This window comes from Palaemon carinicauda, chromosome 20, assembly GCF_036898095.1.
Source record: "Palaemon carinicauda isolate YSFRI2023 chromosome 20, ASM3689809v2, whole genome shotgun sequence".
NCBI lineage: Eukaryota > Metazoa > Arthropoda > Malacostraca > Decapoda > Palaemonidae > Palaemon > Palaemon carinicauda.
Window position 1 is genome coordinate 113,457,727 of NC_090744.1, and position 26,773 is coordinate 113,484,499.

The 26,773-nt window shown below is 37.0% G+C and overlaps 2 protein-coding genes across 5 annotated transcripts in view; one reads left to right on the forward strand and one right to left on the reverse strand.

Moving 5' to 3' along the window:
• The window catches only part of yata (N-terminal kinase-like protein yata), a 56,648-nt gene extending 40,265 nt beyond the window's left edge, over positions 1-16,383 (forward strand). The window contains exons 6-17 of one of the 3 annotated variants that reach the window (XM_068344180.1): positions 906-1,087; positions 1,283-1,415; positions 1,749-1,970; positions 3,032-3,124; positions 7,637-7,830; positions 8,896-9,029; positions 9,687-9,808; positions 10,429-10,611; positions 11,760-11,912; positions 14,377-14,526; positions 15,575-15,662; positions 16,022-16,383. In XM_068344180.1, the coding sequence (XP_068200281.1) occupies positions 906-1,087; positions 1,283-1,415; positions 1,749-1,970; positions 3,032-3,124; positions 7,637-7,830; positions 8,896-9,029; positions 9,687-9,808; positions 10,429-10,611; positions 11,760-11,912; positions 14,377-14,526; positions 15,575-15,662; positions 16,022-16,167 (1,800 nt within the window). In that variant the 3' untranslated portion in view covers positions 16,168-16,383. Of the gene's footprint in view, positions 1-905; positions 1,088-1,282; positions 1,416-1,748; positions 1,971-3,031; positions 3,125-7,636; positions 7,831-8,895; positions 9,030-9,686; positions 9,809-10,428; positions 10,612-11,759; positions 11,913-14,373; positions 14,527-15,574; positions 15,663-16,021 lie in introns of all 3 variants that reach the window. The other 2 variants (XM_068344179.1, XM_068344181.1) reach the window with 2 other exon arrangements.
• LOC137614390 (Fanconi anemia core complex-associated protein 24-like) overlaps positions 15,926-26,773 on the reverse strand; it is a 29,034-nt gene continuing 18,186 nt past the window's right edge. The window contains exon 7 of one of the 2 annotated variants that reach the window (XM_068344182.1): positions 15,926-16,089. The gene's annotated coding sequence lies outside the window, so the exon portion shown is untranslated. Of the gene's footprint in view, positions 16,090-23,914; positions 24,560-26,773 lie in introns of those variants that run through there. The other variant, XM_068344183.1, reaches the window with a different exon arrangement.

A 26,773-nucleotide genomic window follows, 5' to 3' on the forward strand; every position in this document is an offset into this window, starting at 1 on the left:
GGTGGTATTCAATGGGACTGTGCACGTTTGAGAGATGTTTTATGGGTATATGCGGTCAGTGCACGTTTGTAATCGCCTACTGCAATTATAGATGATATTGTGATTATTAAAGTTTCATGTTTTTTCAGTCCAAGGCATGTAAAGGGTAGGCAGCAGAGAAAACTCAAAATTTTCAGCGTCAGATTTTGTGTTAGACTGCTTCTGAGAGATGTTTTATGCTTATATATGTGGTCAGTACATGTTTACATTCACCGACAATAATTATAGATGATATTGAGATTATTAGAGTTTACATTAAAAAAAAAGAAAAGGAATAATAACGTACAGGTTGTTTATCCAAACCGTCAATGTTTGATTAGAGTTACTTAATTTTGGAGGACCAAAAAACGAGAGTAGTCACTTTAGCTGTAGGAAAACAGAAATGAGGAGAATTGAGTTTCTTCTTTATATGCCCACTATAAAAACATCAACCATATTCTCAGGCTTTTCAAAGTTTCATTGTTTAAATTCTTCAGAATGCCCTAAAACTTTCATAAAGGGTGTTATTTGTTCAATTATACATATTTTGAGAGCATTGTGCTTTTATTTGTGAAAATTTTTAAAGTTCTTCCTAGATTTTTCTTCTGGCCATAAACAACAGTGTCCTGTAGTTTTTCTAATGTGTGATTGCCCCTATTTTACAGTTGAAAATACGAGTGGAAATACTGTAGCTAATTTTCCATACAGTATAGTACACATTTGCAAGAAAACAATATTAAGATTTCCTTATACTCTACATTAGATTGCAGATTTTCTCACTTCAAGATAGGTTCTCTTGTTGAAATGTAAAAGGAACGAATGATGTGCAGTGAATTATTTGATATTGATTATGAAAATATTAATGAATTATATTCTCTCAATTCTAGATACCGAAAACCTTGATAGCAACATACACACAACTGGTTGGTGCGAATCCAGCAGCCCGTCCTAACCCGCAAACTGTAATAGACAATCTTCGCCAACGTGGAAACTATTTTCACAATGATCTAATTGAGACGCTGTTGTTTCTAGAAGAAATCCAAATTAAGGATGCCACTGAAAAACAGAGGTAGGTTATTTAGCTGTTGAACGTATTTGTGTGATGACATTGTGGTTCTTAGTTGTTGAAAGAAAAAATATTTACTCTGTTTTTTAATTATTAAAAGAATCAAAGTGTGTCTTGTATCTTTGGTGAGATTCATATGTTTTAAAGTTGTGAATATGATTAAGCTGAAGACATAGTAATAACCATTTTTCATGGTAGGTTCTTTGGCGAGTTGTCGCCTAAGCTTGAAAATATTCCTGCATTTGTAGCCACCAACAAAATTCTACCCGCAGTGTTAACTGCTCATGAATTCTCCAATGTGGGTTCTGTAGTTCTTACTCCTCTTTTCAAGGTAAGGTGAATTATTGTGCGCTATTCCATAATCTGAAATTCAAACAAAATAATCCTTTTAATGTGTGAAATATAAGTTATTAGTTTTACAGATTCAATATTGTAGAAGTGCTTAGTTCCCATTGTTTTACATTTGATATTTATTTTCAACAATTTCTTTCCTATCTTGTATGGAGTCGGCAGTTCTTCCGTAATATTTTCAACCTCCTGAAAGATTTATTTTCAGTTCTTTTTGTGGTTGACTAAGTAAAAGTAAGTCCTTGTCCCCTCATAATTTTCCCCAAGCTCAAAACAAACATATACCAAATTTTTATTCATATTATTTAACCTTTAGATTGGCAAGTTACTAGACGAAGCGGAGTATCAGCGGCAGATCCTTCCGTGCGTTGTAAAGCTTTTCTCATCGAGCGATAGAGCGACGAGATTGAAACTTTTACAGCAAGTTGAAACTCTGGCTGAGCACATGAGTCCAGCCACAGTTAACGACCAAGTCTTCCCTCAGCTAATAACTGGATTTTTAGATACCAATCCTACGATAAGAGAACATACTGTAAAGGTAAGAATGATATTTGAGATCTCATTTAAAAAGATTTATGAACCCTTTTACCCCTAGGCTCTTTGGAAATTTCCAATCCTTAACCCCCAAGGGGTTATTTTTCCCCTGCACATTTTGCAGTATGTTTTTTTTAAATTGCTCTTACAGCCTTAATTTTTGTCATAGTGAGGTCAGGTTGGTCTCATTCTCTTGGAAAATACCTGAATTTTCTCAAAAAATTATCAAAAATATGAAAAAAAAAATTTTTATAGCATTTTTTTGCAAGGACGTACCGTTATTTCCATGGGGGTAAAGGGATGAGTTTTGTGAAACGTACCAGTACGTCCTTTGGGGGTAAAAGGGTTAAGATAAATGTCGGACTATTGTGACTTCTTCAGAAATGTGCGATATCAACACACAAATAGTGATCCTATCAATAATGTATTTTATATTGTACTGTATGTTTATACAGAACATAAATACTTATTTTGTATAAGCCTAAATAGCTTATCAATTTAAGGAATTTTCTTCCTGATTGATATAGGCATAATCCCTGTTCATAGGCATTTGAATTAAGTTTTACTGTTGACTATTGTCCTTTCTTGTGTAGTACAGTAGCTATAGAATAGTTTGATGATCTATGTAGCAATATTGCTTATGCAGACTATACACCCAAGCTATGTGATATCTCAAAATCTTGTTACTAGAAGGTGTCTAAAAAAATTTTAGCTTTTAACTTAAACTTGGTATCCATAGCAATACACACTAATGCTGTTTCAAAATTTCTCATTAATAAATAGTTTCTTATGTCCTTATATTGCTTTTTATGAGGCTTACCATTAATTCATATGTGGACTCGAGGTAAAATTAAATAAATCTCGTCTTGATCATGATTTAATTCAAAATTTTTTTATTAAAATTTAACTTGATACCCTGTACAGTACCTAAAGTTATATATTTACCATAAATCTCCAAAGGAATACTGTATTTTAGAGTTGTGCTTTTTTAATTAGAAGAATAAAACATGTCTTTTGGGATATGGTTAACTTGTAATGTCAACCTCTGTCACCGTTTCTTTCCAGTCTATAATGTTTTTATCTACCAAACTCAACTACAATAATCTCAACATTGAAGTTCTGAAGCATTTTGCGCGTCTTCAAGCGAAAGATGAAGAGGTAAGTGCATTATTATACAAAAAGAGCGTAAGTTTCAGTTTTCAAGTAAAAAATTAATGTTTTTTTCTGATATTTGTTATTGATGTCATATATTTAAAAATTTTAACTTTTTTAATGTTTTAAAAAAAATATATTTAAAATGTTTTCCAGTGTATTTTATTTCTTTTATTTCTTCACTGGCCGTTTGAAATTTTTTCCTGGATTTAAGCTTAAAGAAAGTTTGTACAATTATAATGATTTTATTCAATCTTTTTTAAATATAGCCATTTTATTGATAAAGCTTCTTGTAGTCTCTTTGAGAAACTCCTCGGTATTTCTTGCGTTAAGTGGTACTGTAATCTAATTTATATACTATACGTACATTATTTTAATTTACTCTATTTATTTATTCAGATTTTCAAGTAGTAAATGTCTTCCATTGCACAAGCATTCATTGAATAAAGCAGTACGTGTTTCATTACAACTTACTATTTGTGGTCCTTGGGAAAAAAATGTACTTGGTGACTAAATTATCCATAAAAAGTAAGAATAAATTTAAACAAAATTCAGTGGAAGGAGATATTTTTAACGGGAACCGGTTGTTTATTTGTTTTTAACAGATATATGTTGTGTTTATTTTTGTTTGTACATTGATTTGTTCCTATGTGTATACCAAATTTTAACAGATGTATGTGGTGTTTATTTTTGTTTGTGCATTGATTTGTTCCTATGTGCATACCAACCTTTCATCTTCAAAATAGGGAATGTCTTCAGCAGAGCTAGAACATCCATTAAAATGGTTAAAGAAATACATAATGACAGGTTGTGAGTGCAGGAAAATAGCCGCAGCCACTTTCCTGTCAAAGACTTGGTTTTTGTCTTTGGCCGTAATAAGTACCGTCGTAAAGTACTCTTGCTTCCTGTTTAAAGCTGTTTTATCTTTTTCTTATGCCTTTTAGTTTGAAGGTTTAATATTGGCTTCATGTCAATAATGAAGCGAAGTAGGAATGCAAGAGTAGGTGGAGACTGCATTGGTTTATTGCTAAACCTGCAATAAATCTGCTCCCTCTGTGCCTTATGGGTATGATTATTTGCAGTTATCCTCATTCACTGAATGTATATTGCAGTTTCCCATTAAAGGCAGACGTATTCTTTGAGGAGCAGGAAGGCTAAGTCTTCTGTGGTGTCAACCTTGGCAATGCCCATGTTGATGTTGAAGAAACTTTTTAGCTCTTTCCACTCTTCATTGAGTTTGTTGTTTGCCATAGCTTTTGGGTATATAACCCTGGCTTGGTCCCAGTTAGTATGCTTCATGACTTGTGAGAACTTGGATCTATATCGGTGAATATACTGGGAGTTGATGGAGTCTGAGATGAAAACCACACTCCAACATGTACTGGAAGCATCTATCTTGAAAACTGTTGATGACAAATGACCTAAGGAAGACAAAGTCTTCTCATTCGTCAGGGAAGTTACGAGCAACTCTACCGAAGGTCCCTTCTTAGGCACGGTCTTTTACGCATGTAACTATCATCATATATGGATGAACATGTGGCTTCTGTCATCACTTAACACTTAATCTTCATAGGGTCATAACAAAAATCTCTTCAATATTGTTCCTTTACATTTATTCTCCTACTGCATTTTCAACCATTAACTTGTGGCTTGCATCAGAACTACATTGAAAAACAGAAATGTTTCAATATAAATGTATAACAATAGAAATTTAATTACAAAGTCCGAATGTTTGTACTGTGAAGGAGTTTAGAAATTTTTGTTTTCATCCCTTTGAGATTAAGTATTGTGTGATGATGTAAGCCAAGCATTCATCCATATAAGTATAATACAATATAATTTATTTCCTTTCCTCTCTGGTCCATTTTCCCCCTGTCCTTGCTCTTGTAAGGGACCAGAGAGAATGCCATATTCCAGGGAAGAGGAAGATCCAACCAGGCTCTAGAATTCTTACTCATCAATAAGTCAGTCCCTATTTTAAAGGACCAAAGGTTGTATAAGTAAGAACAAATATTTTTAAAAAGTAATTTGTATTTTTCCTAGATGTGCAAAACAGAGTCCTTTAAAGTTAGACTTCTCATCTCGACCAACCATCTCGGTCCTGATCCTAAGGTCAAAAATTAAGTCTCTGACAGGACAGTGGCATGGCAACTCGCCCACACTCAAAACCTGTCGTTAACTACTTCGTTAACGATTTCAACAGCTGTTCCAACTCCCCTGAAGACATTCCCTATTTTAGAGGACTCAGGTTTGTCAAGCTAGAAAAAGTGCAAATTACTTTTTGAATTTACTATTTTGAGAATTTTTCAGCTTAAAACTGTTTCATAGTAGTTTAGTAATTTTAATCTTGATGCAAATGTTTTATTATGCACAGTATGCTTAGCATGTGGATTTAAAGGAAGCTCAGTGAATCTATATATTCTTACTTTTATAATTCTTTAGTTGTAGAATCACTTTGTTTTTGTGTAGTAAACTTACACCCATCCTGATATTTTATATTGATACTGGGCATCTGGATGCATTTGTAGAATACCGTATCATCATAAGAATTTCATAATCGTGTTTTCTTTTATGGGATTAGATGTTAAACCCATTTTCTCAACTTTCCTTTGTTCTGTATGAAATCCCATCAAGTATAGGTTTTCATCTATCCTCTTTACTCATTATTTCCGTTTAATTACTGAAAGTTATCATTCTCCTCTGTACTATCTTTCATACCTACTGCTTTTCTTTAACCCTTTTACCCCCAGGCTATTTGGAACTTTCCAACCCTTAACCCCCAAGCATTTTTTTTTTCAAGCACATTTTGCAATATATATTTTTTAAATTGCTCTAACAGCCTTAATTTTTGTCATAGAGAGGTCAGGTTGGTCTCATTCTTTTGGAAAATGCCTGAAGTTTCTCATAAAGTTATCAAAAATATGCAAAAAAATGTGAATAGCGGTTTTTTGCAAGGACGTACCAGTACGTCCATGGGGGTAAAGGGATGAGTTTTGTGAAACGTATCAGTACGTCCAATGGGGGTAAAAGGGTTAAGATCTTACATTATTTTTCAGGACACCACTTCTTTCCACCAGTTTCTCTTTCGTAATATGATCTTATCACTGGACTGTATACAGTACTCATAAATTGTAGCATCCCTATTTTCTTTTTCAGTGCTCTTGGTTCCATAAAGTAGCATAGACCTATTTGCATCATAGATCTTTCTCTGTTAATGGGATATTTTTACTTTCTTCTCAATCAATACCTCACTGTGTGGTGTGTCCCTAAGGTATGATAGGTTCTACTTCTAGGAATTGCCAGTTTTCAATTTGTGATTTTTAATATTTCTCAATTATTCACCTATTTCTAGTTACCTTTTGTGCATTGTTTCTACCACAACATGGTTCTTCACTCCTTCCTCTTCCACATTAACTCTTCCTATAAATTCCTCCGACTTTTCCTTGCATCATAATCCTCTTGGTTTGTTTTTCTATAGATTTCAAATTTCACTTTATCTTGCTTTAGTTTTCACCTATATAGTATATAAAGAATAAATCCTTTTGGGTCAGCTATATGAATTTAGAAATAGGATCCTAATGGCCTAGTAAACCACTTGCTGATTAAAAATAATCCCCTTAGGGGAAAGTGACTGCATATATTTATTGTGCAGTCACTGTAGGTAAGAGTGAAATGTCTTTAACAACTCTCAAATCCCTCTCAGGATTGAATTCTACCATATTCCTGACATCCATTCCCTTCAATCTTTTATCCCTTAACTGGTCAACTTCTTAAAGAAAATTATCTTGTTCCAATTTTTAATTCATGAGACTAAATTATTTGGACTAGCCCAATCCATTAGCAAGTGCGCATATTCCATTTTACGAGCGATGTGACAATTCGCATACAGATTGTGGTAGCCTGTTGGAAACATCCCTTCCTGGTGATCTGCTGGATGGGGTTCAAGACCCACTTAAGCTCGATAGTTTCTCGTAGTGACTGCAACCTTACCATTCTTGTGAGCTAAGGATGGGGAGGTTTAGGGGAGCCTATAGGTCTACCTGCTGAGTCATCAGCAGCCGCCATTGCCTGTCCTTCCCTGATCTTAGCTTGGGTGGAGAGTGGGCTTGGGCACTGATCATATGTATATATGGTCAGTCTTTAGGTCACTCTCCCTTGCTTCTGCTATTCATGAGTGACCTTGAAATCTTTCAACCTTGAATGGATCAGACAGGTGTATAAAGTAATAGGAGTGACTGGCGATAGCCACCATCTCTCGTCGAAATGTATCAACTTGGCTTTTGTGAATCATTCATGTAAAAGATAATTTGTACTAGAGCCATTCCTGGACCATGAATAATTTGTATTGTGACACAGAAGATTGTTTTATGCCCAGTCTTTATGTAGGTAATGAAATTTCAATGTTTGCAATCTCTATGTCATTTTGATACTCCTTTAAATATTTGGACTGACTTAATCAGATGATTTATATTGTAGAATAGCAAACGTTTTGTAAATTGTCTTACTCCCTTTCCATAGGGTGGTATTAGAACAAATACCACAGTTTGTTTAGGTAAGATAGCCAGCGATCTCCATCCTGAAGTGAGACAGAAGTGTTTGATCTCGGCTTTCACTCGTGCCATGAGAGACCCTTTTCCCCCGGCGAGAATTGCTGGTGTTATGGCGCTTGCGGCAACTCAACAGTATTTCCCTTTGCAAGATGTTGCATCCAAGTAGGTTCATTATTTTTTTTGGAAAGTATATGAACTTTTTAAGAATGCATTTAGACTTTTTCGTAATAATAAGTTACTAGGATCTTGAGATAACTGGTATTTGTTTCATTAGCATTGGGTTTGTTATGCCCGTTTATTCCTATTATTTTCAGAATTTCGTCTTTTGTAGGAAAAATTAGGATTTCAATTTATTTTGCCTTTAGCTACGAATGTTTGTTTGGTGTGGCTATAAGGATAGTTTACAGATTTTTCTCGGGTGTGACCGCAACTATTGCCTATACAGGTACTACATATACATATGTTTTCATAACCAAGTATCCCCTCTGCTTTGGCGTGTGCCTACCAAAGTTCATTTTGGACAAATTCATGTGACATGCTAATGCTGTTATGATTTTAGATAAGAATCTTGGCATTGCTCCCATCCTTCTGTTAACTTTTCTATTAAGGTAACTTAAATGCATTTCATTTGTAAATTCATGTTTCAATTCAACTGTATGCAATGTTCAACTGATATTGAAGATATTACTTTACTGTCGGTAGTAATGAGACAGCGGCTAAGTGGAGAAAAAATTAGTAGAATAAACTATCAATTGAAAATTCATTCCTTTAGGTTATGGTTGCATGGCTGCTTTCCTTGAATGGGGTTTTATTCAGCGATAAACATTTCATATTGGAATGCATGAAGGGGTCACGAGGGCAACTTAGGTTTTGGTAGTTCTATCTCAACTTTAGAATGTTCTTTTGTTTTTAATTAAGGTAACAAATAAACAATCATTTAGTAGATTATTCCCTAATTATTCTTCAACCTTGTGATCAATTTGTGCAATTAAGATTTTTTGTACACAGGAACCTCCCCATCATACTAAAAACAAATTGAAACTGAGTTGCAAACTTCTAAGATTGGTTCTCCAACTTTTATTATATTTTATCTGCTAGTTAAAAGAAACCCCATTACATTCTTCATATTAATATTTTACTGATAACTTGAAATGAACTAAGCCCCATCGTCAATTTTGCAATGCTATACAGTACTGATATCCAGTTGAATATTTTTTTTTTTTTCAGAGTTCTGCCCAACTTGTGTCATCTTACGCTAGATCCTGAAAAAAATGTGAGAGATGCAGTCTTCCGTGTATTGAAAGGTTTCTTAGGAAAATTAGAAAAGGTTTCCGAAGACCCTTCATTGCGAGAAACAATGGGTAAGATTTTGTATCTGTGAGAAAAGTTATTCACTGAAAGAAAATAACTATATTTAGGCCTTTTAAGTTTGGGGACAGTCTTCTTAAACTAGTGTACTAGATGCATAATTGCCTGTACCGTACGTATGAGTGTACGTAGATGGATGATTGCATAATGAAGTGCATAGAAATAGTTCACAAAACAACACAGAGCAAAATAAAACATGTCTGATCAATGCAGATGCTGTTGAGGAATGAGGATGGGGGTGGGGAGATGTAGGGTTGGAGAGGGATAGTCGTAGTAGGAGGTAGCAGACGGGTGTAGGACGGCACCTCGTTGTTCCAGGAGATGTTGATGAAGGAGAGGTCTGATTGGTGTGGGACCTATGGTCGTGGTTCAATCACGCCCCAGTATTCTATACCGACACTCAAAGAGTGAGTGAGCTAGGTTTATTCCTGGCATTCCATGCATCTCGTTTTCTCTGGTATATTCAGCAATAACTATACCTTAGAAATGGTGCTAGAGGAGCATTTCACGGAGCGACACAGGTCGAGCCCAGAAATAGTTTATTTCAGCATTTACTCTCAAAGGTATATTTTTTAGGTAAAGTGTCTCACAGGGCTTCAACTATATTCTATAACACTGGTTTCAACGCAAAATTCTTTTTATACTTTCAGAATCTGAAGTGAAGAGTGTGTCAGTTGGAGGGTCTCAGCCAGCGTCTTGGGCAGGCTGGGCCGTAGGTGCCATTACGTCAAAGTTTTACAAGACCAATACCGGAACTCCTCCTTTGCAGCGAGTAAGTGTTTCTTGGCAACTTTGTTTGTTTAATGGTTTTTATTCAAAAGGAGTCCCAGTTGTGCTGGTTATTACCACTTTACCACTGGTAATAAAGCCTTTTAGTGTGTTTACCCTTTATTAACCCTTTTACCCGCAAGCTATTTGGAACTTTCCAACCCTTAACCCCCAGGGGTTTTTTTTTTTTTTCAAGCACATTTTGCAATATATATTTTTTAAATTGCTCTAACAGCCTTAATTTTTGTCATAGAGAAGTCAGGTTGGTCTCATTCTTTTGGAAAATGCCTGAAGTTTCTCATAAAGTTGTCAAAAATATGCAAAAAAAATGTAAATAGCAGTTTTTTGCAAGGACGTACCAGTACGTCCATGGGGGTAAAGGGATGAGTTTTGTGAAACGTACCAGTACGTCCATTGGGGGTAAAAGGGTTAATATTTGTTTTGATGAATGTTAACATGATATTCATTTCAATTCTTGTCATTAAATGACAACTTTTTGTTGCGCACAAGGATTTTTTTTTCCGATAATTCATAACAAATAAGCGAGTGATAAGCATTTGGTCTGGATGACTGACTAGAAAGCTTACTTGACTAATTACCATTGCGTGTGTGTTTTGCTCTTAGCCATCTACATCTACATCTTCATCCACTTCTGGTACTATAACTCCGAGCACCAAAACTAGCAGCCTTGCCTCCACCCCATCCCAGGATCGCAGTCGGTCTACAAGTCGAATATCAACAGCGGTTGCAAATGACGAAGATAAATCAGATTATGAAGACTGGGAAAATTCTAATTGGAAGTCTACGGTTGGTATTTCGATTTGATATGATTGTCTCTGAAATGGATAATGACTGAATTTGCTGAATAAAAGTTCTTTTTTATGGTTATCTTAGGATACGTCCCTGATTATACGCGATATCTACGGATAGTCGTTCCGGGGGTTGGAACCCTGTGATACCTGACAGTAATTCTCTTGTAATATCACTCGTAGAATTATTATACTGTAGGAAGCAGCCGAAGGGAACTTCCATCAGGATTACATGGCTCAAGCCCAAAAATAGATTTTTCCTACGTCAAAATCCCTTTTATTAGCAAATTTAGGTACAGTTAAAGGATGTAGGATAGCTAGTGGGAAAATACGAAAGGGAATATATGAATAATGGACTGCTGACGAGTGTCTAAGTGATGCAGTTTAAAAAAAAAAAAATAAAAAATTAAGAATACCTTCCTATGTTGACTATTTGAAATTGTGTTTTTGTTGTCTTGGAACTTAATGCAATTAATGTTATATTACAAAATTATTAAACTACAAATAATAAATACCATTTCTGAGGTCAAACAAATTTGATAAACTGTAATTAGTTATCAGTACACTACATGTATTGAAGTTTATGGTAATACTGTATTGTAGAACAATTATTTATTTAAAAGTAGAACATTAACATAACTTTCGTGAATGACAAACAGTATCCACAATCCTGTGTAATGTATTTTGGTGTGAAATGTGGTTACTTTGTTTCACCATGATTTTTAAACTTTAGAAAACCCTAAGATGAAGAAGGGCTTGTCTCTTAAGGTTAAATTTTCTGAGGAGTAATTAGAGAATAAAAGTATTAAAAAATTGATAACATGCTTTTTTTTCAGCTGTACAGTTATAAAGTTAACGTACAAAATGTGGGTTAGATTATTCAATCCCAATTATTGGATTACAGTCTTTTTGTCATGGATTATGTATATTAGCTAATGGAATGAATACTACTCATGATAATCAATACCAACCATTACCACTATGCCATGTCGTAGGTACATAATTTATTCTCGGTTGACAATTTTCCTCAACATGAGAGTTGTACTTAAAATATATCAACTTATGCTCTGTAACAAGAGAGAAAAATATATTTTGTAGACGTCTTTTATTTTAAATTTATTGTATTATCTTTATTCACATTTATAGGATGACTCTCCTGAAAAGAAAAAGCCGTCAGCACCATTATCACAAAAGTCTCCTACAGTGTCTGAAGCATTAGGTGCAGTGGATGATGTCACTTGTGGTGGAGAAGGATGGGGAGATGAAGACGAAGCTTGGGGTAGCCTAGAGGATGGGGAAGTAAGTGCTGCTTTTTTTTTATATTAAAGCACAAGGATGACTTTGTTGCTTGGGAGCCCTTGCTTGTGTGGTTTTATTGATCATATCTTTAGCTTTGTTATGGTGATTTCTTATGTAGGCAGTTCTTAGTCATTCAAAATTGTGGCATTACAATAGTTGTCATATTGTATTTTTGTACGTTGACCCTTTCAGAAAATTACTGATTTAGAAAATGTGCACATTTTTCTACTAAGACAATATCCAAATATATTTGTAGGCACTATCTCCACAGATTTCTCTAAATATGTGAAAAATAAACTACATAAAATTTGGAAATTAATGCAAGTACAGTAAACATACTATATATGTACAGATTGGAAAAACTTTGGATTATTATTAATCCATATTTTGTTCAGCAGAAAATTTTTGCTCTGTAATTATCGTTTCATACTATAGTATATTTGAGTTTCTTACATGTAGGCCATTGTAATTGGGTATCGTGTAAAGTCGGCTTAAATTAAAGGGGTCTTTGCAACAAAAGGTAAAACATTTCTCTCCCACCAAGATTCTGTTGAATAGTCTTGTTAGGAACTTCACTGCTACATTGCCTAACCCTCCACAGGGATATGGTCTTGGTCACTGTCTTTCCTTTTTCATTCTCTTCAAATTCCATACCTCTTCTCTAAAAAAAGCATTCCATGCCTCCATCTCTCTCACGATACGTACTTCCCTATAGGTTCACGGAACTTCCACCAATCTCCACATTTATGAGTTCTATTCTTTCCATGTTTAGCACCCTTCTATCATTAGTTAGAGAATTGCCATTTCCATCTTTTATAATACTTACTTGCTGTATATCCTAATCTGTTTGGCCAATCTGTAGAAATCTGTCTCCCTCTTTTGTATCCAGCCTTTCAAATAAATCCTCATATGCTTCAGCCCTTGATTTTACTACTCCCCTCTTAACCTCTTGCTGTTTTCCCTAAATTCATATCTATGACTTAAACCATTTATGTTTGGCCATCCTTTTTCTCTCTCTACATTCCTGAACCTCTTCATTCCATCTCCAAGTTTCTTTAGCATTCTTTGACATCCTTATGAAGTACCAAACATCCTGCTTCCAGTATCTGATTAATTTTGCTGTCATTTCCCCAAGTGGATTTCAAATGACTATCCCTAATGTTTGAATCTACCCACATTCCCCAAAAATATTGGAATTAGCAAAGAAAAATTTATTTGCCTTACATTGGATTCCACCCTCCTCCCTACTTCTAATGGGGACAGAATGAGAATGACTGTTTCAAGGTGGCAATCTATAGTGAGCATTTAGTGTAGTGCACTAGTAATTCTTGAGGTACAACAAGAGGGCTAGTCATGAAAGCCCCTCTAGAACTCCTCTTTTCCAGTTTGTCAACCAATCTATGCTTGCAAAATGTATAGCACAGTGAACATTGCATATGTATAGTGAATTATTAAATTTTATCTTTTGCTATTGCTTTGAGATGAATTTTGACAACCAATTTATGAGCATTCTCCTTTTCATTTATGTTAACTTTTCATGCTACCTCACTCAACTGTGCAATACAGTACTGCTGTTGAGAGTATGCAACAAAGAGAGATGGTATTGCAAATATCATAAAACAGAAAACCTAATAAAAACAGTTGAAAATATTTATTTTATTTTCAACGTTTACTATTATAGTTAGCAATATTTGCTCATTTTAACCGGAAACTTTCCATAAACGGACTTCTTTAGTAAGATGGCAATAAAATTTATATAACGTGTGTATTTTCGTATTTTTTACTTTCATATCTTCCAAATGTTTCTATTTATTAGTCAACTTTTTTTTTTTTGCATGTTCAAAGCAAAAGCATTGTACATGAACTTTTTTTTTTATACAGAACTAATAAGTTTCATAACTGCAACATTTATAAAAAGAAAATATTTGTATATATATACGAGTAAAAGGGCTTGGGATGTTTTGTTTTGTTTTATATGAAAGCTTTGATACTCAGCAGTCTTGTCTTTTGTAATTAATGTGTCTTGTGAAACTTTGGCTTCCTGTTTTGTTGAGTTTATTGATTTTTAAAGCTGTGCACTATTTAGAGTGGTTTGATCACATTTTGTGTTGGATATATATTTTAAGCCCTGTACACACGATCGAGCATGCCCGACGGGCAAACAGTGATACCTGCCCACAATAGGTAGTAAGAATGAGGGTTAATGACAGAAGCGGGAAAACCACAGACAGGGATCTGGCATCATACAGTGTTGCCAGACCCTGCCTTTATTTTTCCCGCTTCTGACGTCGTCAACCCTCATTTTCACTAACTATTGTGGCCTGGTATCATGCTCGATCGTGTGGACAGGGCTTTACAGGGTAAGCATACTCAACTGATGTAACATGTTGCTTTTTTAGCATTGAGAGTGCAAATGGTTTTCTAGTTAATTTGGGAAGTTGTTTTTTTCTGTGAAATACAGCAGCTTGATGATGCAGTGTGTGATGAGAAGCAAAGCTTAGGGGACATGCTTAACACAGAACCAATTAAAGTTTCTGGCACAGCCTCATTAAGCTGGGATACTACCCCAGCAGAGGACACAGATGATTTCTTCAATTCGTTAGTTAGCAACCAGGTAAGTAAATGCTGTTATTTTTAATTTCAGGACTGTTACGGATAGACTTTTTATTTGAATGTAAGTTACCATAATTAACTTTTTCGAAAGGTACTCAAATTTAATTATTTTATAAGTAATCTGTAAACTAACCTTTCATATAAACTTAAGCTAGATTTTTCATTAGTCTGATCATTTTTAACTTTATTTAGAGCGATGTTGTGACGGATATTGTTTTAAATATACATTTTAAATTTTACTAGAACAATATTTTTTAACGTGTACCCCATTCATTTAAAAACATAAATAAGTTATGTATTTGAAAATTGATGTGAATAAGTGATAATGCTATCCAGTAAGCTTGACAATTTTTATCAAGCTGATTGTTCTAAGATCATTGTTTAAATAAGCAGGCAATATTTCTTAAGGTAGATTAATTTCTTTTATTAACATTAGATCTTAGGTAATTGCGTGTTTTGAAAGCGATATCTTTTTCTCATGTTTTTGAGCATTTTTCATTTTCATATTTTAATTTGTTTAAAATGGTTTTGAGAAATAATAACATTTTGGAGATATTTTCCTATTAGGCTAAAAACGGTTGAGGCTGAACCACCTTTCTCCCTGATAATAGATAGATTGATTGATTGGTAATTATCTAGCATCACAACTAGCAAAAATATTCAATTTGTTTATCATACACATCTAGTTATTAACCCTTTTACCCCCAGGCTATTTGGAAATTTCCAACCCTTAACCCCCATGGGGTTATTTTTTTCAGGCACATTTTCCAATATATTTTTTTTAAATTGCTCTAACAGCCTTAATTTTTTATATAGAGAGGTCAGGTTGGTCTCATTCCCTTGGAAAATGCCTGAAGTTTCTCAAAAAAATATAAAAAATCTGCAAAAAAAATTTTAAATAGCATTTTTTTGCAAGGACGTACCGGTACGTCCATGGGGGTAAAGGGATGAGTTTTGTGAAACGTACCATTATGTCCTTTGGGGGTAAAAGGGTTAAAGGTGATATTTATCTTTGTACATGACCTCATAAAGCAATCTCATTTCTACAGAGCCAAAGCAACACTGCTGTGTCACGCACTTCTGCAATGAAAACGTCAAGTAGTGGTGGCTGGGATGAATGGGGTGGTCAGAATCCAGGTAAGTGCAATTCATTAACCTACAAATAAAATTTGTGAAATGTAAGTGAAAATACTACAAGTGATTGCAGTTTCTGTACAAACAAATCATTAGTAGTTACTGTACAAACATATTGTTAACAAGATTTTTAAGAATTAATTCACTTTTAAAGCATTAACAATTAATTGGAAATTATATTCGTCACCCACCTTGCAAATCAGGTTTAAAAACTTTGATCACCTATATTGTTGAAGGATTGAATAAAAATAATTCATTTTTGCAAATCAGGCTAAAAAACTTTTATTTCTTATAATAATTTTTTGTATTTTACTTGAAATCCATTACACATTTTAACTTGGACCTTCACTTATTCTTTGAAGAAATCAGTTCAATGCAAGGGAACAGTTCCAAGGCTGAAGAACAGCGTAGACAGCGTGAAGAAAAGAGGCTGCAAAGACAAAAAGAGATTGAAGCCAAGAGGGCAGCTCGTGCGGGGCCTATGAAGCTTGGGGCTAAGAAGATTTAGTGTTAAGAATGAAAAAAAAGTTACAAAAGTTTTAAGTTGCAGAAACTACTGCTTTGTGATTCAATGGAAATGTATGTATTGTTATGTGAAAATTTATATACAGTAATAGATATTATATATTTTTCATAGATGCATTATTGTTGACGAATTGTTACTATGAAAATGATTTGTGATATGATCGAGTGCGTTCATGAAGTGTTGTGGACACGTGAAAGAGAATTACAGTGATACCTCGGTACTCGACCATAATCCGTTCGAGATCCGTGTTCGACCTCCGATTTGTTCGAGTACCGAATTTTTTTTCCCCATAAGAAATAATGGTATATATTCTATTCCGTTCCCAAGCACTCGAACAGGCCCAAAATATTAATAAAACGTGTACCTAAACAACAATAATTATCTAAATGTGTATGAAATTGGTCAGAAAATCCTATAAAACAATTTTAAACCATTTACTGTACTAAAATAAAACAATTTTAAACCATTTTCTGTACTGTAGTGAACATACCTTTGAGCAGCGGTTCGATGGCATACAGGGATGGATGTGGAGAGGATGGAAGGGGGAGGTTACTGCTTGGAAGGAGAGTCCCCTTCCATGATGTGGCGGGGTAGTTCTCCTTCAGGAGTTGTTTCTCTCTCCAATGAAAGGGTGGGCAGATCTATTTCAGGGGTTTCTTCTCTTCTTTGTCTCTTCTTTGGAGGAGAAACAGGCTTTGATGTAGCAGCTTTCTTTTCTTTTGTGAAAAACTGGTCTATTGTTAATTGTTTCTTCCTCCTCTGCAGTATTCTTCGAAAATGATACATGACACTATCATTAAACATATGCACTGCCCGGTTTGCTACTGCAATTTCTGGGTGGTATTTTTCAGCAAAAGCCTGCACATCTGCCCACTTGGAACAAATTTCATTGATGAGAGAACTTGGAACATCCTCCCTTACCTCATCCTCTTCTGAAGATTCCTGCTCCACAATCAGATCCTGCTGCTGTTGTTGTTGCAGGTGCAACAATTCCTCCACAGTCAACTCGGTAGAATGGCTTTCTACAAGCTCATCAATATCATCCTTGTCGACCTCAAGCCCCAAACTCCTGCCCATGACAACAATTTCCTCAACGACATCAGTGTCATCAGAAATTACAGGGGTAGCAGTGCTTGGACCCGCCTCTGGTTGGAAACCTTCAAACTCCCTCTCTGTGACACATGATGGCCACAGCTTACGCCAGGCAGAGTTCAATGTCCTATAGGTCACACCTCGCCAAGCTTGGTCAATCATGTTAACAGAGTTGAGGATGCTGAAGTGTTCCTTCCAGAATTCCTTTAGGGTCAACTTCGTGTCACTGGTCACTTCAAAACACTTTCTGAAAAGGGCCTTGGTATAGAGTTTTTTGAAGTTTGAAATGACCTGTTGGTCCATGGGCTGGAGTATGGGAGTAGTATTGGGGGGCAAGAATTTGATTTTGATAAAGCTGTATTCTTCTTTCAAGTCATCCTCGAGACCTGGAGGATGTGCAGGAGCATTGTCCATAACCAGAAGACATTTCATTGGCAAGCTCTTTTCAATGAGGTAAGCCTTAACCTGGGGGGCAAACACTTCGTTTATCCACTCAGTAAAGAATTGTCTTGTGACCCAAGATTTAGTGTTCGAGCGCCACATAACTGGTAGTGCACTTTTACAAATATTATTTCGTTTGAACACCCGGGGGTTGTCCGAGTGGTACACTAACAAGGGTTTGATCTTGCAATCGCCACTTGCATTTGCACACAGCAACAATGTTAGCCTATCTTTCATTGGCTTGTGACCTGGCATCTTCGTCTCGTCCTTGGTAATGTACGTATTGGCTGGCATTTTCTTCCAAAATAACCCAGTCTCATCACAATTAAAGACTTGTTGTGCGATCAAATTTTGTTCATTTATGTACCGATCGAATTCCCCCACGTATTTATCGGCTGCAATTTGATCCGAACTAGCTGCCTCCCCATGCCTAGTAACACGATGAATACCTGTTCTATTACGAAACTTTTCAAACCAACCCCTGCTCGCTTTAAATGTAAATGAATCACTTTCACTGGTACTCGGACTTTTCTTCACTAATTCTTCATAGATATGCAACGCTTTTTCACAAATGAACGCTTCACTAACACTTTCCCCGGCCAACTGTTTTTCTTTAATAAATATTAAAAGCAACTTTTCCATCTCCTCAATCACTTGTGGCCTTTGCTTAGTTACCGCCGTAACTCCCGTTGCAACATTCGCCTTCTTAATCATTTCTTTATGCTTTAAAAACGTAGAAATGGTCGACTTCGCCATTCCGTATTCTACCGCTAAATCGGACACTCGTACACCATTCTCATATTTCGCTATAATTTCCTTCTTCAACTCGATCGTTGTTCGCACTGTTTTCCTCTTCTCCTTCCCCTTAACACTCATTACTTTCTTGGGACTCATTATGAAAGCTAAAAAAGCAATTAAAAGCACTGAAAATCACTAAATCACAACGAATGCTGATCGCGCGTTGTCTGAGTGACGCTCTCGAGAGAACTGATGCTTCCCGAACAAGCGAGAGTGGCCGAGATGGCGCGATCATCACAAAGCCCATGCGGTCGTCACGTGTTCGGCTGGTCGAGTACCGAATTTTTGGTCGAGCACCGCAGCAAAAATTTCTCGAAAATTTTGGTCGAACTCCGAATTGTTCGAGTATAGAGTCGTTCGACTACCGAGGTATCACTGTATATGCGGAATCACATTTCATACTACATTATCATTTGGTATTTTAAGACTTTGTTTGAGATAATTTTTTTGCAGGTTAAAAAATGAGCATGAATGAATTGTTCCTCTTGAAATGTAAGCAGCATAGGGCAGATTCTACATAAAATGACTATAAGATTGAGATCTACATAAAAATGACTACAAAATGGAGACTACTTATCACAATGGTAGTGATTCAAATAACAACAACATTGGAAGCTGACATGAAAATTTTTCCACTGTATAGTATATATCGCTACCTCATTGCAAGAGGGTCGTAACTCCGAATTCCTGATTTTTCAGGAGACGCATTTGAAAGTTGCTAAGTCCTATGAATTTGATGTTCACTAAAAATCTTCTTAGTGCCATCTCTCGGCCGCTAATTCACCTAGATTTACGACTTTTACCAAAAGATGCAGAATCAATTCGGCAATCTTGTACACCATATAACTCAAAACTAGCAAATTTGGAGTTACGACCCTCTTGCAATGAGGTAGCGATATATAAAACTATATGGTAGGCAGCAACTTTGAGGAAACCTGTGGTTTAAAGGATTAGGTGTTACTTTTGGAATTGTCAGTCATTAGTTTCATGTGAAAGTAGGTAAGGTAAATGCAATCAGAAGGTAGGTTACCAAGTGATACTAGATGTTTGTAACATACTGTACTTGTATATTGTAGTTTCTGTAGTTATCATATACAGTATCTTAGTTTCTGTAGTTAGTGAAGCTGTAGTTGAGTTTATTTTATACTTTTTATAAACCAGTACTTCATTTGTAAGTTGTATTGTTTGAATGAATAGGAGCAATCCTAAATGCTGTTTAAGGCATTGCATTTGGTAAGAATATTGAGGGCATTAATGTGTCTTTAAATATGTGATTTTGTGAATGTTTCTACTGAAGCTATATTGTACAGCAAAAGAATGTTAAACTATTATGTTGCGATCTGAGAATTGTTATTTTGACAAGGTGGCTTAACAATATTTACATTGGTAATTGCAGGTCTACTAAAGTTCATGTTATAACTTTAATGCTCTCTTTTTCTAGGAAACACCAGGAAATTAATATCCAAAGCTTTTTTACTATTCTAGGTTGTCGAAGTTGTCTTTTACTTGGCGTTAAGGATTCGAGTACATCAAGCTTTCAATAATCACGTACTTAAAACCTTTTGAAGAATAGGGTGTGGCGGTGGTCTTAGCATTTTTTTTGTAAGGTTCTTGAAATGTTATTTGCTCTTGGAGTTTATCAGAAAAGTTTTGTTTGATTTCTTGTTTGCTTCAGGACTTAAAAAAAATTGGGACATTAAGAGCAATTCAGTACCTATTTGTCAGTTGCAGTAAATAGTCAAGAAGTGGGGAGTGACATGGAAGCAGGAACAGAGGGATAGTTAAAGTCCAGGAAGCGAGGACAGCGAACAGTGGAATAACAAACAGGGAAGTAAATAAGATATTTATGACCTGGTGCAATAGTTAGTGCAAATTGGAAGAGAATACATGCTATAAGATAAGTTGTTCATGTTTTTATATTTGAAATGTGTTATGTTTTTACAAATCAAATTGTGCTCTGTTGTGTTGTGCATCTTTCATAATTTTCTCTGTATATCAATAGAGATTGTATGGAATGCAAGTATTTATTACAATGCAATGACTTTTTGTAATCTAGGCATTCATAATTCTGACAATGATATTGTCAATCCTTTGCAGCTTGAATGGAAGAATTTTTTTTCATCTATTTCCAGGATTAAAAAAATTACCTTGTTTTGTATAGCACTATAATTTAAAAATAAAACTTATTTATCAACAAATACATTAAAAAATCTGGTAAATTATATTGTTTAAAATGTCTATACAGCAGTTCAAATTCAGTAATTTTTACAGACTTGAATAACATTTACGTTCCTAGATGAATACAAACCCATCGTCTTTTACTTATAGAATAGATAACAGGAGCTGGAATACGGCAGTTACTGTTATATCGAGGTGTAATAATTGCCAGGTAAATATGTATCAGTGGCGGGGAAACAACAGTCCTCCTGCCAACTCTGACAATTCACTTGAATCTCGGCCGTGGGTAAAAGCACTTTCTTAATGGCCGGAACTTTTGGTATAATTAATTTGTTTCCTTTATTTTCCAGTGTAGTTTGAAGGGCTTAGTTCAACTGCATCCAAGGGATTCTAGATAGTGCGTGATAACCTTTTGAGTTTCATCCCTGCCTAGCTGTCGGGGAACTGGGACTTCATGGCTTCTGTAATTGATGTCTGTGGGAAAGCAGTCTTCAGTGCCCTTGGAGTCATCTTTGAGGTAATTTAACCATGACCCTTCACTTAAACCTTAACTGGTGGAGTTTTTTACAGCTTGGAGTGGGAGCCATTAAGACTTCAAGGTGGATTCCCATAGAGGGGACACTGTATGAGAGACGGCCCTTCACTGAATATAGTTGCTCTTAGAGTTTTCCCGTTCTCCCCTCGCCTGTCCAGGGTCCTACAGTGAACACTTTAACATAATCTTTAGGTTGGGTTAGTGCCTTACCTTCTGGAGGTCTACTACATAGTATTAGCTCTTCATACCATGCTCCAGGGTTCTTTAACCTTGCAAAATCCACCCTCTTCAGAGGGTAATCTTGAGCCCTGTGGCATATCTCTTCAGTTGGTCTTGAAACTTCTCGGCGTTCTCAGAACTGGCATCATAGGACTAGCTGCTTTATCTTCAATCTACCATCGTAGTTTTTGCAGGAAGAGGCTTCTTGGTGCCTTTCCGAATGATGCGCCCTTTACTTCCTATTTCTCTGAATTATCATGAAATTTCTAAACCCTCCTTTTGCTGCCCCCAAGGTCTTCAGAGAAGCTGCATTGCCACCAGGATTCCTTTCTCCTAGGAAATGTCCTTCAGTTGCTGCTACTCCGTGGATCTTCTAGACTTTCCACAGGAAACTTCTAGGTTCCCATCTTCTTTCGGCAGCTGTATCTCCAATGGTCATGGAAATTATAGATCTTACAGATGCTTCCAGTCTCCCTTCAGAGGGAGATTCTTCTCCCAGACTCCCTTCAGTTGCTGCTTGACCAGATCAAACTAGAAATTCTGGATCTTGCTACAGATGCCTCGGGTGTCCACAGGAAAGTTGCAGTCTCCAGTCTTCCTTCAGAGGGTCTCAGGTTTCCTTCCTTCCCGAGGGAAACACCCTTCAGTTCCTGCCTCTCAAGTCTGCCTTGGAACTTTCAGTCACTCCTGTAGCTGCCTCCAGTTTTTAGCCATTCGTGTAGCTGCCTCCAGTTTTTAGTCACTCGTGTAGCTGCCTCCAGCGTCTTTAATAGCCTTCAGAGGGAAGGTCCTCCCACGTTCCTTCCTGAGGGAAGTGCCCTTCAATTTCTGCGTTGAGTGCTTGGCCGTTGTCTCAGTGGAAGGAGTAGTCTTTCGGAGGGTTGCTCTAGTAGCATGCTCACAAGGTTGTTTCTCAACCTTGACCATCTGTCCTCGAAGGTGGATTATAGACGCACCTCATTGACAATCTACTTTTCTCCCATCCTTCTGGAGATGACTCGCCGGCACACACTCCCAAACGCTCCTCGTTCAAGTCTCATCCAGGAGTTTTGCGTGCAGAGAATTCTTCCCTTCAGGCCTCTCTTTGACAATTACCTTTTTTACTCTGACAAGCCTCTCGTTTCTCAGCCAAACTGTTCACCCTAAGCACACCTTTTCCTCCAACATGTCCTCAGGACATGCATGGCTCCATACGTGTCCCAAGACATGCTCTTTCCAGCACCCTAACCTAAATTGACCTCGTCTTTTGACATGTCTAGCAAGGCAAACGAGGAGCTCTACCTCCCTGACCACGCAAACCACGAGCTACCTTCTAAATGCGTTTTGAGATGTTCGCCTTGCCAACTTTTCTATCGCCAGGTTTTAAATTGTCGCTCTCAGCCTGTCAGAAGTGTTCCTGGGAGCCCCTTTTCTGGAAGCCCATTACTTGAGCCACTCCAAGCACTCGTCTTTCTTCCTTTCAGGCAAGCAAACCGCTTCTAGGCGTACGCTTCCTATTAATAGCTTACACCCAAGGGCTCGTTGCTCATTTGAGGACACCAATTGCTCGTCTTGCAATCATTTGTCCAATCACTACAACCTTTCTCTTGTAGAAAAAGACCCTCACTTTTCACCAGTTCGTCCTAGTTAGGAAAGTCTGCATCATCAATAAGAGTTCCCCTGCAGATTATCACTATCACGTGCACTTGTCATCCTTTCGCTGCAGGTACCCTTCTTTTCAGTAGGATTCAAGGTAAAAGAGATCTCTGTAATCCTGCTCCTCCTGATGAACCATCCAAGCCACTTCAGGTACCCTATCCCAAGCAAGTTTGGGCTCTCCAAGGAGGTAACCTAATCCCCTCTCCTCGCCCAGCATCGTTTGTGTTAAACTGAACGCTAAAAGTTATAACAGGCGGAATTCCCCGTCTCGTCTCTTCCCCCACAGTGGACAGAACACTTGGGCTAGAATCCACTAAGATTCGTTGTCCTTGAGAGAAATCTCTTTGGTGGCAGCAAGCAGCTCTTCCCTTTCTGCAACAGTATATTCTCCAAGCTTACCAGTAGAAGAAACTGATAAACTGTACTTGACGTTTCTAGAATAGTTGGTGCCAGGAGTCAGATCATGCCTAATATCTCTTCAATGGGAGGTCAAGTTAGCATGGACTCAACATATAGATAATCCATACTTCTCTGGAGGAATAAAAGAATCCAGGAAAGATCTTGCGCGGTGGTTGGAGGAAGAAAACCTCCTACATGAATGCTCATTATTGCTCCCTCCTCTGGAATTCCTTCTCTTCTTGGACATATATAGAGACGGGTGAGGAGTCCACATAGCCCGATGCATGATATAACACTCTTGGACGCAGAAAAATTGATGGGATCAAACATTTACGAGAGCAGACTCTTCTTGCGGTCACTCCGTGATGTTGCTAAGCAATAATGCCACCATAGTGTCCTACATCAGCATACAAGGGGGTATCATGGCAGCGAAGACTCTTGAGACGACACAACGATTACACTTTCAGCCCACTTCACCCCTGAAAAAAGGAATGTAGTAGCAGACAAGTTGAGCAGGAAGGACTTAAATAGCCAACTCGGAGTGGTCTTGGTGTTATCCAGGAGCGACAGAAATCCTGCTTGTGAGGTTCCCTCGACAATAGACCTCTTTGCAACATAGCTGAACATTAAGCTCCCGATATATAGCTCTTCCATTCCAGACCCAGAAGTTTTGAGGACACGTTTCAGCACCTGTGTAACAGTTTTGGCGTTTATGTCTTTCAGCCTTTGACGAGTCTTGAATCGAGAAAGGGATACAACCAACCTTCCGTTAACATTGGTAGCACCAAGTTGGCTACACATCAAGTGGTACCTGGACCTTCTGCTCCTTCTAACAGAGTTTGAGAGAATTGCCAACTCCCTCCCACCTTCCACTTCAGTCTCATGCCAGGATTTTCCTCAATGCTCTGGGATCCCTTTGTCATCATCTTTTTTTTTTTTTTCTCGAGAAAGCGCACAGCAGTTTAGAGGTGACCTGCCCTCCAGTTGAGTTGAGCCAAGCTGTCCTTCCTGGAACAAGGTGAAGTTTTTAAATTCCTTAAATCGATCTCCTTCCCGCTGCCAATAGGTACTGACCTGCCGGTTGATAGACCTCGTTATAATTTCAACTGCCATATTCCAGCTACGCTATTATCTATTCTTCAATAAGTAAAGGACACATGTTCATCTAGTTAGGAAATATATATATATATATATGCAGTATTACTTTGGACAATAGTGATTTTACAAGCATACTCCTCTATAGTCAAGATAAAGTATCATTGAAAGCAGCAATCATATGAAATAATTTTTCAAATTTACCTCTGTCAAATTATTCCCGTCCACCTTAAGTTACTTGTAACCCATAGTTGTTTTGATAATGCTTTTAACTAGTGCCATTTATGTATAGTGCTACTCCACTTTTTAATTAATCACTTCAAACTTTTTCCAATTCGTAATTGTATTATGTGCCTTCTTTGCAGCAAAGTATTTATTTTTAATTCTGTTTTGCTGACATTAGTCATGAATATGAATAAGATGCTTGACTATTTTTTTTTTTACATATGTAAGTTAGGAGATAAAGTTAAAAAAGTTAAAATGTCTTATAAAGTTAAAATGAGTTAAAATGCCAAGACATGATTCTTTCTAGTTTCCTACTTAGCTAAATCTGTATTTCTATTTTCTGGCATGGTAAACATTCTTGGTTCATCGATTTTCATCGTCATTTGGACTAAAAATGGATATAATGAATTGGTTGTATTGAAGAAAATTATAAAAATAAATCTTTCTGACAAGATTACAAACCTTTGTCCTTTAATAGGAGAATGCTTTCAGTGACGCTGGATACGGCTCTTAAAAGTTAACGAGGTGGTGGTAGTTAATCGTACTGCCTTCCACGTGCATAGGCTTGAAGGGTATTGCTGTGAACATGCTCCATGCAAAGCCCAAGAGCTCCACATGTCTAAGGAAATACTTCAAAGCCAGTTCTGCACGGCCACCAAGCACCTTTCAACTGCTTCTTATCAACATTCTAGTCTTTTTGATATCCTTCCACATTCCAAAACAGGTCAACGACATATCTCCCTCTCATTATTGTATATGAGTAAAGACAGGTGACTTCAAAGAACTGCGCTAAACGCCATTTCATTTGACAAGACTCCACATCGCATACATGTTATCATTCCCTCTGGGAAGAAGTATTGGCACTTTCTGCTCCTCATGTTACCAAACACTGACTTTTTTCACTAACCTAGACAATCGACCGAGGATTCTGAAGGGTACACGCTCTCCTTCCCTTTTCATCTTGCCTGTATCCTCCAACTTAGCCTGTTGCAAAGCCTTCAAATGTAACTCCTACCACCACAAAGAGAAGAAAGTATTAGTCACCGATACACAACCTAATCAGGCAATCTCATGAGAGACTAATTCCTCTACACAGTTTTGAGGGAAACAGACCAAACACTAACCCTCTTTGCGAAGGTGTTTCGGTATGAAGTATAGAAACTAGCGTTCCTGCCAACAGTACTAGGTCTCGTGCAAGACCAAGTACGGGCATTGCTAGTCAGAATGTTTGCCTCTATCCTTTTCCCTCTCTTGCGCCGGGTCATTCCTAGGCCACCTCTGTGATTCCAAAGCTGTGTGGAAAAAGTTAAAAGTTAAGAGAAGAGAATCCCTAGTACATAGAGGTAATATCCACATAGGAAGGTTATCCTCACACATTCTCAAAGTTTCTTATCATGAACGCTTTCTTACCCGGGAATAAGTTTCGTTACGATGCACTGGTCAGGACGTCAGTAGCCGTCTGTCCCTTCCCTTACTCTGGGACACTTCAGTGGCAACACTTCAAAGAACGCCGAGAGCATGACCAATATGTACTGAGAACATAACCACTTGGGGATAAGATTCTAGTGTGTGAGGCAGATTTCTTATCAGGAGCATTAATCATCCATAGAAAACATCACACCTGTTATCACAGCTCCCTTACAAGACGAAGTATATGCTCCTTTGTGTAGGTTAAACGCTGTACTCACACCCTCCCTTTTTTGAGTTCCAGAAATGATGACCCAGCAGAACGAGCTTGGTTGTGAGTGCATTCAACGAGCGGTGTGAATGTAATTACGGTGGAAGACCATCTTCTTCAAGCTGACCAATCCCATGACACTATCTCCATCACCATTTAAGCAGTCTAATTGTGACCAGTCACTACATCACCGGTATTTTAAACATTTATCAGGCATTTCACTATTGCATCTCTCGTGCCTGCTCTTTGATGACTTTTGGGTTGCAGAACTTCTAGCATCTGCTTTATTC